Genomic DNA, 16978 nt, shown 5'->3' on the forward strand with positions numbered 1-16978 from the left:
GGCCAATTGTATCTGCAAATAAACTATTTTTTCTTCATTAATCTATCTGTTATCAAAGTTTACTGTGACATTTCCAAGGTAGCCGACGCAGTGAGAATCTGCGATCTAACAACAGAAAGAACGTGTTATTTTATGAGTTTGTTTAAAGTGCTGAAGAGAGTATGGCTTTTATTGCAGCAACTTAAAAGTTATCTAGAAAGAATACAATATTTCAGATGGCTTTATTTGATAAGACACTTATCAAACATCTTATTGAATGGTTATCCAATTCAAGCATTGTATCCTGGTAGATGCCGCTTGAATAAAATCTAAATTACACAAATCATTTAAGATTCAGCAGAGACATTTTAGTCCATAGATCAAATCTATGAATCACAGGTCCTGGTAATGTTAGTGATTAGAATGGGGAAAATGTGCAAAAACATTTTCTTTATAAACAAATAAAACAATACATACATCAAAAGCAATGTTGACTATTAAAAGTAGAAATAACTGACAGCAAATGGCACATAGTAAATATTTTTTATATTAGTAACACTTTAAATATTAGTATGTTGACTCATTGCTCTGATATTTGAGACACAGTTAGATGAAATGAATGAGGTTAAAGACATAATTGGCATATGGGGTCAGTTGCTTTGGGAGACTTGGATCTGGGAACAAGACAATGAGGAATGCTCCACTTTAAACATTCCTCTAATAAGTGACTGTCTCACTCTCTCTTTCTTTCTCCCAACTTCTCTCTCTCCGGTATCCTACATGAGCAACTGTTTGTGTAGAAATGTGACACTAAGATATTTATTTATGTAAAAAAAAAAATAAAAAAAAATTTAAATCCTTCCCAAATTTAAGATTAAATTAACTGGATTCTAAAGATGTAGCACACATTGACTATAAAACTGTCAAGAAATCTTTCCATTTACATAGGCAGCAATGGTGGTGCAGAGCATTACAGTTACATCAATATAAGTAAGATTAATCACAAGCTTATTTCCACAGCAACTACAAAATGCAAGTCTACAGTTAATATATTCAAGCTTATTTGGCCATCATTTCATGTTTTAAAATGTAACACTTTTCTGTGAAAAAAAGTAATCACACGTGAGCATATAAGTATGAAATAATGTGGGCCTCTGTAATTGTAATATAATGCACAGGCGATCATGTTAGCAGTAATGCCGTTTTACACAGTGACACATTTGGATAATCCACATTTTGCTTGTGCCGTTCCTTTCCTCCTTCTGTCCAGCACAAAGATGAACAAACCCCAACATAAGGCCCAGCATAATGCAACAAGCCAAGCCAGATTCTGCGCAAATGGTGAATTGTGCTTAGGGTGAGGTCCCAGGTATGTTCTTAAGGCTTTGAATCTGTGATTATTTCAATGTATGAAAAATCCAATTTTAATATTTTGTAGGTTACAGCATTACCTCATCTTTAGATGTCCAAAATTTGAAAGTATTTGGAGTATGTAGATTTTGAAAATAGAAGGGATTAGCCTGTTTTTTTTTGTTTGTTTGTTTCTCAGGCTAGGTTCGCAAAGCAGTAACACTTAAAAGCATTTTGTTATTCAGTGCAAACCCTTTGTGTTACATATGTGATTATATATTTCCAATACAGTGGTTGTTATGTGGCCAACAACATGAAATATTTAAAATGCATGACAAATCCATGTCACTTATCTCTGATATAAATGTTACATCTTGTAAATGGTTAATTTTCAGGCATTTTCTATGCTCTCTGGTGATAAACAGAAAATGCTGTACCTGCTCGAATCACAAGCAAAAGCACAGTTTATGTGGCATGACGACCAGCTGTTTTCCTGCACCCTGACCATAGCAGGTCTAGTGTGTGCTCATGCTCTGCGAACCTAACCTTGGTATCAAAGTGCCTTGCCTTCATCACCAGTAAGACCCTGAGCTGGTGAGCCCAAAGGCCTACATGAGCCAGAAGCCAGCCAGAGCCAGCAGCAGAGACAAACCCAGTGTGGAAGCTGGCGAAGTAGGCAGCTGCCCGCCATTGAACACCAGCCTGTAGGACACCACCTCCTGTTTCAGGCCACCCTCAAGAACCATGCAGCGGAATACACCCTCTTTGAGGGGCAGATCAGGGGTCGGGGCCAGCACACAAGATGAGCCAGTGATAGTGCAGGGGTAGTGCTTAATGCAGTTGTCCTTCTCCCACATGTAGGTGGCGTGATAAGAGCGAACAGGGCAAGGCAGCAGGACTGGGCCGTCCTTGTCCGTTTGCACTTCCTTGGGAACTGTGCTGCGGTTCTTCACAGCTAGAAGGCAACAAGGTGATGTTTCAGAAACTAAGGTCTCATTTGCAATACTGTTTAACTGATTATTTGGTTCATCCTTTAAATGCTTACAGGCATACTGAAACAGAAACTTTCATGATTTAAGTTAATCTAAAAAGACTTTCTAAAGTGCCTTTTGACATTACAGAACATTTAATTCACACTTTTCTGTGTTAAATCTTACTGAACCAGGCATTAAATGAAATAGTTTAATTATTACTAAATTGTAGATCTGATCTAAATCTACCATCTTGTAATCTACACACTGCTATGTCTACAAGCAGAGAGATCATCTTGCTCCACAAGGGGGCACACATAACAATATACATACGTGTGTAGCAACAAATAGATGTAAACAAAAGTCAGAATGCTCTTTAAAATGTGCAAGATCATAGGTTGTTTTTCCTGTTGTTTTGCTACACTCACCAGTACTGTCACCACAGTCTGAGGCATTAGACTGGTCAAGGCTCTGTAGGAAACCCCTGTTGTATTTGAAATAAGAAAATAATTATCTTAATAAAGTACATTTACTGAGCAAGCAAAGCCAGTATCATTTGAAACATTTGAATTCAGTATTGCAAACAGAACTGAGCTGCACCCAGTGGCGATGTTGTAGTCTGCTGGAATTGCCATGCACTTCTTTTTGGCCAGATCCCACCCACAGTAAGGGTCTCTCGAAAGGATGCACTCACGACAACTGTTTCCATAGCGATTGCAGTCAGCCAGCTGAAGGCGCTGGACTTCCATCGCTGTGCCAACATAAAGGTGACCCTGGTGGAAAGCAGGACGGACAGAATGGAAATGGAGCTATCTGGGCCACTGTCAGACTAGGCCTGGATATGATATATGCATGTTTCACCATGTTGAAATGAATATTGCCACTCTGTCTCTCTGATTGCTTCTGGAAACAACTTTGGTTATATTGCCTAGACTGCATTAAACTATGACTGCATTATATCCATGGTTATATTGTCTATAGCTATTGTCTAGACTGCGTTCATCCTTCACGACAGATCTGGGCTCAAAATGACTTATTTCTTCAGGTCTTTTTTCTAAAGCTATTATGTGTGAAAGATGACAGTGTGTGTACCTTTTGAGAGTCGATGGCCATGCTAATGATGGGTCCCTCGTTGTGGAACAGAGAATACTGGGATATGATGAAAGCTTCCTCATTGGTATGGAGCACCTTTAAGACTTTACCCTGCTCTGTGGATATGCAGAGCAAAATTAGCACTTAAAAGGATCTTAGAGGTTTTAAAAAGGAGCTTCTTTACTACTTGCCTCCAGCCCCCAAAAAGACTATTATCAGCCTAATATAATAACTCTTGATGGCTTTTTGACTGCATTTACACCTGGTCTTTCATGAAATTAGTATGTGGATTGCATCCTGATAAAATTTTAAGCACATGCATTTGCATTTCATAGACATAAGTGTCTCTGGTTAGGCATTTTGAAATCTGATTGTTATGTGGTACATAACATGCAAATCAGCTCATATGCAACATATGTGTTTTTCCTGTTTTCTGCATTTTCCTGATTTGTATATGATGGTTGCTGCCTCAAAAATGTACATTTTGCAAGGTGCCACACATTTTTTAAACTTGGAGAAAGGCACAAGCTACACCAGTCAGTGTTGATGGAAAAACAACTGATTGGGTTAAGTAATACAGCAGTGACTCTGGTTGCACCTGTCGCAAATGTCACTATGATCCACAGATACATTTTTGCGCAAAGTATCTAATAAGCACTTAGTTTTATCCAGGGACTAAACGCGTGCATCCTCCATGATTAGCTTTCTTGTAGTAATGGATCACATGCACTGTGACGTACTTTATTGGACAGGGTTTTGCTTGTTAATTGTGGCTTGGATAAATGGATGCATTTATAATACAATAACATCTAGCTAAAATGCGCATTTTAGACCACCTCATGGAGTGGTTCAAACAGATCTGTTTTAAATGTTTGTTGGATACATTTACACCTGTATTTTTATGTGGATAATCTTTTTTTTAGTATCAGGATTATATATAGATAGACACATGAAATGACCAGGTATAAACAGGGTCTGTGTCTCTAGCCAGGTCACATTTTCTGCAGTTCCTTCTCACCTGTGCCCAGGTAAATAATGCTATAGTGCTCATCATTGACAGCCAGCACGGTGTCTGCCACTATGTGTGTGAAGTGGTCATCAGTGGGCAGGTCCAGAGGAGCGCCCCCTACTGGCCAGATCACGTCCTCAATCTCGGGGTGATTCATGATCACTCCTAGTGTCTTTGGGTTCTGAGCTGCTGTATTATTCTTAGAAGCACACTGGGTAAAGAGAGAAGTGATTTTCTGTACATTTACTTGTGGGAGATCAAATCTGACACATGACGCTAGAGGCAAGCAATACATTTACTTATTTAGGATTAAACTACTTGTAGATTGTAAGGAGATGTACCATTCCAGGCCGGTGTCCAGTGAGTGGGCTGTTGTAGCCTTTAAGCTTAGATTTAGCAAAGGCCTCATTAATTTCTTCAATGGAGTAGGCGCAGACTACAGTAGTATGCCTATTACATCATCACAGCATGACACAGAGAGTAGATGAGACAATTCAGTCATGTTTGAAGGAAAATGTAATGTACTTTAGAATATCCACTGACTAGGAGGGATTTCTTTTGAAAATAACCCCCATAATCACCATTCTAGTAAGGTATCTAATACATAAGTTAATGATGATAGTGAGGCCTTCCTTTTTTGGTCACACTTTACAGCCACTCACCATGCATTGGAGAAAAGCCCATAGATGACGCCAATGCGATGCTGAGAGGTCAGCACAAAAGCTTGTCTGATGTTGTTGTACTGCTGAGGGGTACTACCTATCCCACACATCACGCGTGCCTTTAGGAATGTAGTCCAAGAGTCTGGCAGCATATTCTTAATGCCCCCTTCATCATTCTAGATCAAACACACACATTTGTTTTTACACATTGTCAGGATGTGAAGTTCTGTAAATGTCACAAACATATTATTTATATATAACAAATGTATATGTAATAAGAGTTTTCTAAACCTAACCTTAAACATTTTTTTTCTGGTTGCTGAGGTTGGGTTTATAGACTTGTCATTTTGTTTTCAAAAGGTAAACATGTAGCTGTTGTAAGCACATTTTTCCTGTCAGAACTATTGTGCTGGGTCTAACTGGTTTTGTAGGTTACCACTGTTTTTCTTTTGTTTTCCTATGTAGTCAGGACATTAGTCAGGATGTCCTAAAATTTATAAAAACATAAAACACACAAGTTTTCTCAGAAAACGCATGTATAGACATTTGGCTACCATGCAGATTCGTCCAATTCGAGCCTTGTATGGTTCTTCATCCAAAGCAGCTGACTTGTTGACCTCACTGAAGAAAAAGTAGATCTCCTCATTGTATTTCTGTGTGGCAGGAATAATTGCAGCACCAGCAAACTGAGGGTCTGATAAAGAGCCAGAACAAGCAAGAATCACAAATCTTTTCAAAGTAATGTATTGTTTTATATACATCCATTTTGGAATTCTTTAAATCGCCCCCGCAGTGGTGTCAGGGAGTTCCATTTTCCGAGATAACATGATAAGATTGTGGATAAGTGATACCATGGAGAAAGAGATTGATTGTGCTTATTTCAAAGCAGAACAAAAACAGGGGAAAATCTGAGACAAAGTGTTTACACGTGTGAAGTTACAAAACTGGCCTGTGATGGCCCAACAACAATATAAAGCGGAAGTCCAGACTATTGCACTGCACATCTCTCTGCCATTAAGACATAACAGGATCTTTTACAATCTTTCTTCAGGTTTATTTGTAGTGAAGGCCTATTTAGATCTCCACTGGAGCCACCAGAGAGGGGGGCAAGACTCAGCTCCTGCCTCTCTCACAAAGAGTATGGTCAGTCTCCATTTTTTCCAGCTCCTGTTCATGTCATATTGCCAATCCTGAAATCTTTATTAAATGTTAATAAGCAAACATCCAGACAAATTATATTTTAAATGATTCGCTTAAGAGAAACTTAAAGCATGTGTAATGGGGGCACAAACCCAGGACAGGTAGGTGATGACACTGACACTCTGCTGGGGGAGCTACCACACTTTAATGATGCGGGGCCTGTGTGCAAAACAGTTAGATCTTAGAACAGGTAAACAAGACAAGTACAAAAAACAGCAGGGGGGAGTCAAACCCCGGCTACTTTGTTTGCAAGGTGAACGAGCTCCCGCTAGACTTGGGCAGCCATAGATCGACCGGCGCGTATGTCACACTTCAAACGAATGGAGGATGACGAAACGAGAGTTAAAACTAAACACCCTGCTGAGAGTGGAAAAAGGGTAAACAAAAGACGCCACAGGAAGAATGGCAGCCCCGATGCACTGGGGAAAACCAAACTCTAAAACTTCCCAAACAAAACCAGAAAACAGGGAGGAACTTTAGTGGCTAAGGGGAGCCTCGGGAGAGAGACAGACTTGAGAGAGGAAAACTGGAGAAGGGAGGGGACGTGTAAAAACACAGACACCCTCGCAGAGCAGAAGAGAGATGTAGCACAAGGGCTCACAGACCTCAATACACAGAGTTACCGGCTAGGAGTTTGGCTCAGAACTTTAGCAAAGACCCAGCACTGAGTGACTGGCTCACTGGGCTTATATAGACCTAGCCAAGTTGTGGGGCATCAAGCCTGATTGGTAGTGTGCCTGACTCGAGGCCTCCCCCTGGTGGCCAGAGGGGGTCCTTAGCCTGGTGCCAACCCTTACAGCATGAGTCTATGAGCATTACTGCTGTGACAAGGCATTTTACTTACAAAAAGCAAGTCTTTAGCAAATAAGGTAGTAGGCTTAGCACGGTCTCTAATAGGTGGCTATTGACCATCAATGCAAAATAAAGATCTCAACCACCTGTGGGAATTATATAGAGTGGAATTAAATGAGGGACAGGTGTAGGTGATTATTCAATGAATGGGTGATTGGGACCAGGGAAGTGAATGTGTGCTGTAATTAGTGGATGCGGTGTTGACGGCTGGCTGGGTACCGCCCAGGGCAGGTCATCTGCAAGTTTTCTGGCATGGTATGTTTGTCTACTCACCTACATTGAATTTAAATCATATAACTAAAAATAGAGCAATTATTAGGGTTTTCAAATGGAGCATAGCTATGTTGTATGGAACCTTTAACTACATAACCAGCAAGTATACCTGGCACAAAACAGCTGGCCTCATGAATGTGACCTGTTTTGAGTGTGGTTTGTAACACTTTAACCCACTCACCCAGAAGCCATTTGCTATCAGTCTTCAGCAGCTTGCTGGAGCTGTAGGTGCGACGGATAGAGCTAGACTGCTTTGGCACTGCTGACAGAGCTGAATACAGACTCCCATCTGAGAGAGCAAGAGAGAGAGAAAGAATGAATGAATGAAAGAAAGAAAAGCTTGTGCATCAGCAGTGCCTGTCAGAGGAGAGTAGTTTTGTCTAATTACAAAATGCCTGATTCAGAAACATGAGAATGCTGTACTTCAACAATGTCTGATGAAGAGACACTAACACGGACAGCTTTATACTTTCATGTTTTCTGTTTACACAACTGCCACCTTTACCTGCTGACAGACTGACAGAACGCTGTGATGGGAAGGGAGGTGAGATATCTGAGGCTGATATCCTCTGTGTATTGTTGGGTATGTCAGTGAGTACAGTTTTATTCACCTGGAGGAAGAGGTTCAGAATTTTAAAGACAATATCAGTATCACTGCAGTGTCCATATCTACATACATGGTGCACTTTGTCTTCGTCCTTTCAGACAGAGAACGAAATTCAGAGCTAATTATCTTACACCACCTGCACCATGTGACGTTATAGCCATTCTTAAGATGGTGCAATATCAGCAATATAATGTGCTAAACCACAACTGCAGCTGCAGATGTACACAGGCCCCATTGCCCTGTAAACACTTTCAATATATCATCTGAAAATTCAACCTTACATTTCCACCAAGGTTGTAGACATTAGTTCTGTACACTATGAACATTTTTAATTTAAAATTTTACATTTACAATGTGGAAATCAGTGGTTGTCTAGTTTGTAGTATTTTTATTATAATTGCAATGTGATCTGTTCCTTCCAGGATATGTTGAGATGCTTGCAAGTTTAGCTTTTACTTAGTATATCTGAAGAATTAAATATTTTGCACCTTACCAGTAGCCAGCACTGAGGACTACCTGCATTTGTCCCACATACCACAAAGGTCTCATTGACTTTCTCAATAACAGTGATGAAATTATCACACTCGAGCTAAACAAGAGGAGAGAACACATTACGACAGTTATGTAAGCATTCAGTGCTTGTATGTAAACATTAAGACTTTAGTGGTAAAGGTGTTGTGCACTGAAATTATGTCCACATCTTTAATTCATCTTCTCAGTAGAATTTGTTATTCAACAGGCAAGTTCTGTCTTTGCCATTAACCTTAAAACCCAACCCCATTCAGTCTACTATGAGTGATGTGCCACTCATCACATATGACTATTTCTGTAGATTTAGAATGAGGCCACTGTGCACTACTCTCTGATTTGACTGGCTCTGTTGAAGAAAAACTGGGTCTGTATATACAAAGCATCTTTTCCTTGATCAGTTTTGATTTAAGCTTTTAGACCCAAGGAAACTGATCACAGACCATTGTGCACAAACCAGCATTTCATTGTTAGACTGGAGAATTGCAGTAGGTTCAATAGGAACTAGCCAGTATGTCATCCATTTTCCTGAGAATTTTGATAAATTGATTATAAATGTATCAAGCCTGGCTATGAAGCACAAGATTTATTTGGAGACATTAGGTGTACAGGTGTGCACAAAAAGAGAACAGTCAACTGAAAGAATCTCTCTTACCTGTAGAGGTACTGATCTGGAAAGACATTTCTGTTTGGCAGATTCATCAGTCACTACAGGTATCTGAGTAGATGAAAATCAAAACTGTGTGATTTAATGTTTTGTTTCCTCTAAAATTCATATTTTTATAAAAATATTAACTATCCTTGTAAATTACTTTTTTGTAGGTCTATAAGTATTAGAGGTATAATCTAACCACCTCTTTTATTTTTGCTGAGCTACACTGAAGCACCTAATTTCTATACACAGCACTTTTCTGACATAAAAGAAGTCTTACACTGTGTTTTACCTGTGTAGGTCAGTCCTAGGAATAGTGTTTGAGTGCAGTGATGGTATTTTTTTGCTATGTCAGGCCCCTACCTGTGTATCTTGCACTCCTTTATGGGTGAATGTAAGCATGTAAATTACACCTTGGCCCCCCACGTAGAGAACATCACTCCCACGCTGGTGGTACACTGTCATGTAGTTCTCTGGTTTTGAAAAGTGAAACCTTGCTGGCTCTGAAAGGGAGTTTATGAAGGGTTAGGCATGTTTATGCAACTAGCATAAAGTGTAAAAAATGCGATTTTATTAAATGCAAATACAAGGGCTCAATGTATATTTTTCAACAATGCATCTGTTGAAATATTAGTTTAGTTTCTTTATAACGGATGTACATTCTAATTTATTTTGCATTACCTGCATTATTAAAAAATGTCAAGAGATTAATGTGCTTACACATATAAATGACATGCAGCATGACCACAGCAATACTATACAGATCTGTCTGGTACACATGTGCAGTCTTGTTGTCTCTCGTCTGTAGCATGACTAGTGTACATCCTCCAATGTCACAAAATGTATAAAGAATTTGTATACTGGTGTGAAGAAACATGCGTTATAAACTATTGATATTCCAAAATACAGGGGGATATTACTTAAAAGTATATATCAACAGGTGTTGGTTCTTGTGTATTGAAACCACATCAAAACCAAAAATGCTAGCATTAAAAATGGCGAGTAAAATACACTCTGTAAGCCTACTCTGTACTCTGCTTTCAAAAGAGAATACATATTTTCATAATGTTCTTTGGAAAATGTTCGGTCATAAGATCGTTTGCGTTTCTCGCGCCCCCACCCGCGCGAGTTAGAAAAGACGTGCTCTGAATTGAAGAAGCGTCTTCTTTTAGCAAATATAAAAACGATCGATAGACGCTGTCCGTGGTGCTGAAACAGGCAGCGGCAAATTCCAGTCACTTGGGACTACAAGTCAAAGGAGAAAATAAGGCCATAACGTCATTTCGGCTTGCACTTAAACAAATGGTTTCAATGCCTGGCACACTATGTATGCTTGAAGTATTAAGAGGAAATGCACGTCGAACATCACCTTCTCGGTTAAAATTAATTCCGTTTTTTATTTATTTAATTAATTAATTTTTTTACCGCGATGCTGTCTCTATTGCTTGTGGTTTAGTAAGAAGACTGAAACGTGTGGAGGCGTGCATAGAATAAATAGTTGTATTTTGTGGAATTTTCCATAGACTATTTTCCCGCGCGCGTGTACGGGTGCGTGCGTGTGTGTGTGTGTGTGTGTGCGTGCGCGCGGGCGCTGTATGTGTATTTTACGAGGTCGCATGTGCTTCTGGTCTGTCTTCGAAATGCCTCAGTTACCGCAATGCCATCATCTCCATTAGCTCGTACCTGCAATGCAGTTCTGCAGCTAACGCTGTGGCTACTTAAACATTACATGTAACATAAATTAAAAGATGCATATTATAATATGTTATATTACATGAAAATAACTATAGCTGCCTTAAGACATGAAAACTTAGGTAATGTTCGTATGTTCAGTAATCAAGTCCTGTTGTCCGTCAGTGTAAGCTACTGTTTTCTTCACGTATCTCAACAGCAAGTAGGTCTTAGCTATTATTAATCAAAGTTTACAAACTGGAAGAACGAATACGATCTTGTTACCATGGATACGATGTCATACAGTCCTATATATTTGAACCACACGCTCCAAATATTAACAATTCAGTTTTGACACTGACTAGCCTGTGGATTCTCCAGGCAATCAGACGCAGTGTACGCTGCATTCTCCGATTCTGACACGTCACTTTTCTTAAGTGTAACGCCCTAACTATAGATCAACATTTTATATATAACATAAAAAAGTGTATCTGTGTCAGGAGTGACGACACGAAAGCGTAACGTTATGAATGGGCTACTATCATATAAGTGTACAGGTGTTCTTACACTAATACCAAGATCTCTTAATCTTCACTTAACGTTTCATTTGAGCGTTTTAGTCAAACGTTTTGTCCAATCCTCTTCACCCAGTGGTAATCAAGACAAAGACAGCCTAGATTAATCAGCAGCACAGCCTATTCATACCGCACGCATTAGTGAAGTGACATTCCGAAAACAGGATACATCTTTCCCCTCCACGACGACCATTTAAGGAAACAGGCTCGCACTGCATCGGTTCATCACTACGGTCAATAATCAATATCTCATTACCAGCGATGCGTACCAGCCGTTTTCGCTTTTATGCGCGAAATACACATAACATTTCTGCGAAAGAATTGTTCATTATTTTAGAATGCTACTTTACAGTGTACAAACAACCGTGGCAGAAGACGGTGTTTTGTCCACCTATAGGATGAGATGTTTCTAGAATTCACCACAGATGACGTATTATGCTTATATTAAACATCTCATGGAAACGTATGACATAAAAAACGCTTACCTTGCACAGTAAATTTTAGTCGAGGTGACTTCTCAGTCAGAACTATTGAAAAGAGGGTTGCCAGAATAACTGGATTAACTGCATTCATGATGCTAAAATGTATTAATGACTGTTGTGGTAATCAGAAAGAGTGTCTTCCACGCGACACAAAATCCTTCCTGAAATTACTGGCCTGGTTTGTCGTAAAAGTCTGGTAGGTTATGTTGAATTATGAAACACTGGTGGCGATGTTAGTCTAAGTCCGCTTGTTTCTGGGATCTTCGAAAGGGAAGAGGGGTGACGGGCTACACGTCATACTCCTCAGAAGAGGAGGGATGAGAGAAATGTTCAGCCTCGCTAGACAATAGCAGATCATTCAAATCCATCTTTCCTTGTGTGGCAAATTATAATTAAAACGGAGGGAAAATCCCCTGTGTACTTAATATAGCATTTATTTCATAATATAGTAAATTAAGACTATTTTAAATCTCAAAGAAAACAAACACATTAACAGAGATGTGAAAATTAGCTAGACTATATAAAATACTCTCAACTGACTCTATACATTAAACGTATAATGTATAGCATATAGATGACTCCCTATAAAGGGTGTGGGGTGGTAAAGAAGTCCAGTGTTTATTATATGTCATACTATGAAATGTATATTTTCCATGTAACAAAGCATGATACCCTCAGTGCAAGATACAAAAGAAAGACAATTAAAAATAATTTAAAAAAGAAATCACACTTCACACATAGCGAACTGAGTCTGGCACTACAGTATATAAACACAGAGTGAGTCTGTACATCCATCAGGAAGTTACTGTGGCCTGCAGTGAATGCTGCACCAGCATGGAGGCAAAACCTTTTCACTAAAGAGCTATCTGATTTTACTGGAATGGTTCTAACAAAGAGTATAGCAATGATGAGGAATGTTTGTAGTAGAGAGTGTGACAAAGAAAACACTCCCCATGTGGGATTTAAATCCTGGTGTCTGCAAATAGGAGGCCTCAGCAAGTTTATTGAGTCACCAACCAAGACTCAGTACAGAACTCAGGAGGAGAGCAGAGACAGAGAACAAAAAACAGAGAAATAAGAAACAACTTTTTACTAGAATATGCTGAGAAGAGTAATGAACTAAAAAAAAACTCTTACAAAAAAACATGTTATAGTCTCACTCGTGACATCTAGGTTAGAGAGCAAACATGTTATGAACATACCACATGAAAAGGGTGAGTACTCAAACTCGCCTTATAGTACTGAAACTCACCTTATAGTGCTGAAACTCGCCTTATAGTACTGAAACTCGCCTTATAGTACTGAAACCCGCCTTATAGAAACTCAGAAAATCTTGAGAAACACGAGAGCATAGTATAAACAAATCAAATGAGTGAAATTTCAGAAAGTTGCTTAAATTAGAAATAAGCTTAATTCAGTTGGGGGAACCACTGAATGCTCACCATAAAGAGCTAACCAGAAACCAAAAATGTAATTAATTAATTTATTTATTTTTGGAAAATTAAGATTCACCTTAAAGACAGAGAAAGACTCGAGAAGCAAGAGGGAGATTAGGGGCTCAATAGAAATCTCTAGAGTCACTACCCAAATTAGCAGCCTCATTTTCTACCACACCTCAAAGAAAGTCTATGCAGAGACCAAAGCGCTCTGTTTAAAACGTTTATGTCCGCTAGTGGGCACTGTAAGCTTAGTTATCGTTTTCTGGGTACTTTTGTTTAATTTTATTCCCGTTATTCTTTGTACCACGTGGCAATTTCTGTTTGATTGTCTTTGTGAAGGACTAAGTAATTTTGTCTTTGGAAAAGCCCCCAAAGATTCTTTGTAATCCTAACTCATCCACATAAAAAAAGTCCAAGCAGGAAATGCATTTCTTCTGCACTTTAGGTAGCAGCCTAGTGGGTAGAGCTATGAGTTGCTAACTGCAAAGTTGCTAACTGTTGTGAATTCAAATCTCAGCTCTGCTGTGCAACTACTCTTGGGCCCTTGACCATTACAGAATTAAAAATCTGTGAAAAGAGATTTATACAAAGCCTGCAAGGATCATATGTTAAGCTCTATGCAGAAGTAGTGCACTGTCTGTGAAGTCCATGAGGATCAGATGACAAGTTGTACATAGAAATGATTAAGATTTGATTTATTGCCATTGCTCTGTACAAGTACAATGCAACAAAAAGCAGTCCTTGTATATGCCAGCTTCGTTGGGCAAAATGGGGTCAGGGCACAATGGTGAGCTTTGGCAGACAGATCCTGGAGGTGAGAGAGCTAAAGTCCTTGCTCAAGGGCCCAACAGTGAGCTGTGTGGCAGAGCCAGCATTTGAAATTACAACCTTCCAATTAATACCCCACTGGACTACCACTGCTCCAACGCACTAGGCTACTACATTTGAATGAGTGAAGCAGCAAGTAAACAATTGAAGGCTAAGCAAGCACATTAAGCTGGCATCTTGAAAATAGTGTGAGTACTTGTGAACCGCTGCTGGGATATAAATTGCTTTAGTATTTCCATTGTGCCCATTCTAAAGACAAGAGTGCCTTTTCCACTCATCTGACTATTTAAAATTAAATAGATGAGTAAAGGTTCATATACAGATGCTAAAATAAGGATAGAATTTAAGATGTCTGAATGTCACCTTTAAGTCCTTTGTGTATGCTCATAACTCAAGTGCATTGACATGATTTCTATTAAAATATCTGGGATGTAATGGTTCTATAGTTTTTATTTTATTTTACCAATATTATATTACAGGAGAGTTACCAAAAGTGATTGCTTACACTTTGATTTCAAATTACTTTTGAATACAAGATTAACATGCAAAATAGACTTGAAATGTCAGGTACAAGTTAGAATGTAGCGCTGTCCACTAAAGATGTTAACAGTGCAGGGCAAGAAAATAAGCTGAATGATCTGAAAAAGGATTTTGCAAGGATATGTAAGATGTGGAGGTATCACATTAATGGTTTAAAGAGATCCAAACTGTTAATATTTCAACCCTTTTTTTTCCATTTTCCACCTGAAAAATCTTACCCACTCAAATCTTGAGGCTTTACACTCAAGCAGTACATAAACTATATTCATATATTATATTCAAACTATAAAACATATTCTTGCTGTTATGTTACTTAAAATCCTTCAAAATTTTAATAGAAGCAGTTAAAGATATTGAAATGAATCTGAAATGGTCAAAATTGGATGAAAAAACAAAACAAAACAAAACAAAAAACCTAGGTATCCATTTTATAATCTACATTTTATTGACCACAAACAGAAAAGTTTGTGTCCCGTTCTGCTTTTGAAACTTGTCAACAGGAGTCTACTTTCATTACAATGTGGAGTTGATTTCTCCTACAGATTTGAAAAGATTCATGCTAGAATAGACAGTGAACAGGCAGCTTCTCCAAGTGTTCTTTTGTAGTCTCCAAAGTCCCCCTACCTCTCCTACCTGAAAATAACAAACTTTACTGCAGAAAAAAGTATATATGGCAGCCTTCTTTGACATACTAATGTCATGCACCTCTAGTGGTGTCTATAGGTAGTAGGGTGGGGATGGAGTGGGAAAGAGGGGATTTGGGGACCCAGTTGGGGGTTGGAGATCCAGAAAAAGGGGTGACGGAATGTCTGAATTTTGTTGTTTGAACTGGAGGCTTCCATTCCTCATCTGATCTAGAATCATTCCTATTAGACAAACAGATGTTACATAAGTGACAATAACAAATTCAAAGCGTTAACAAAATGCTTGATAGAAACATCTTTTTAAATCATTGTATTTTATTTTGACCTGTTGGTTTTTCCAAGTACTCTTTTCACAAAAATAAGGATTACTTACTAATGGACTGAAGGAAACACACAACTTTGGTCTCGTTTTGAAGTGGAAAGTCTAAGGTATGTGGTGGTATGAATTGTTTGGATATGACATATGTCTGTGCGTGACAGTGGTCATTAAGCAGCAGTGTTGTTGTTTGGGAGGAAGATGTATCTTATTTGGAATAACATTTTTCTTTTGATTTTAATTCACACGTCATTTGAAAGTATAATGACTTGCATTGACTTGCCCTGAGATTCAACACATTCATTTGATGATATAGTCCACATTGGCTAAAATATGGCTCTATAAAAAATTGTAACTAGTATTTTGTAGTAAAAACTTTCCTGGCAATGTATTTTTGTATTTTGTGACCAATATAGTTATATTTTAATGTATTTAAATGTAAAATGGCAAAATCGATGAAAAGCAGATTCTAAGCTTTAATATGGTAACTTGCCTATATTGGACCTGTAATGCTTCAAATATAGAGATATTCACAATTGTACTAAAGTACACAGAGTTTCCAGAGAAACAGAACATTTTGGACAAAGGTCCTTCATCAGCTGTGCAAGCTAAATGCTATTAAGAAGCTGTTGGAACAGAAACTGCATATCATGCTATCAGGAACATACTTGATGGATTTGGAAATCCTTTCATAGTCAGCCAGTCATATTGCAACAAAATGCAATCATAAGATTACTAGCAAAGACAGCAAAGATATTGATGAGGTTGTAAATTTCCTGAACAGTGTTGAATCAGCCATGTCTTGTTGAAGGTTTGCAATTAAAGCACAGCAACGAAATTACAAGAATGGTTGAGTTTGAGGTGGCACAGTCATGAAGTTCCCAGATGAAAACAAAATATTTCCTGATTTCAAATATTTTGCTACATTTCTCAACAATGAAGCTAGAATTGCATGTCTTCCTGGCACTTTGCTGCAAGTTGTAAGATCCACAGAAAAAGAAAGATCTAGGTGAACTGATCCTGATCATTTGAAATTTTAACAATATTGCAACTGAACTACTAACACATCCACTACTAGTTCCAGCAAGATGGCTAGAAGAATCGATGCATTTTGTAAGAAACATGTCACAAAATTATGGAGCGACCAGTTGAAGAAAGGGTGAACTTTGAACAGTTAGAGAAGTTGTGCTATGGCTGTCTGAAGGCCGGTCATAACTCCAAAGGCTGTAACTCTTTAAGGGTATGTGATAAATGCGGAAAACGTCATTTAACAGACCTACATCAAGATCAACAGAAAAGAGATCAAGA

General features: G+C 38.5%; 1 protein-coding gene across 1 annotated transcript; it reads right to left on the reverse strand.

Moving 5' to 3' along the window:
* Positions 1-202: 202 nt before the first annotated feature.
* si:ch211-113g11.6 (uncharacterized protein LOC559008 homolog) lies at positions 203-12181 on the reverse strand. Its single transcript, XM_027006680.2, has 14 exons — positions 11907-12181; positions 9539-9678; positions 9179-9241; positions 8489-8584; positions 7894-7999; positions 7570-7677; positions 5618-5757; positions 5064-5239; positions 4743-4851; positions 4411-4612; positions 3393-3508; positions 2901-3073; positions 2729-2784; positions 203-2284 (listed from the first exon to the last, which is right to left on the reverse strand). Exons 1-14 carry the CDS (start codon positions 11992-11994, stop codon positions 1938-1940), a joined length of 1920 nt encoding a protein of 639 aa, XP_026862481.2. The 5' UTR covers positions 11995-12181; the 3' UTR covers positions 203-1937.
* Positions 12182-16978: the final 4797 nt, after the last annotated feature.

This window comes from Electrophorus electricus, chromosome 10 (assembly GCF_013358815.1).
Source record: "Electrophorus electricus isolate fEleEle1 chromosome 10, fEleEle1.pri, whole genome shotgun sequence".
NCBI lineage: Eukaryota > Metazoa > Chordata > Actinopteri > Gymnotiformes > Gymnotidae > Electrophorus > Electrophorus electricus.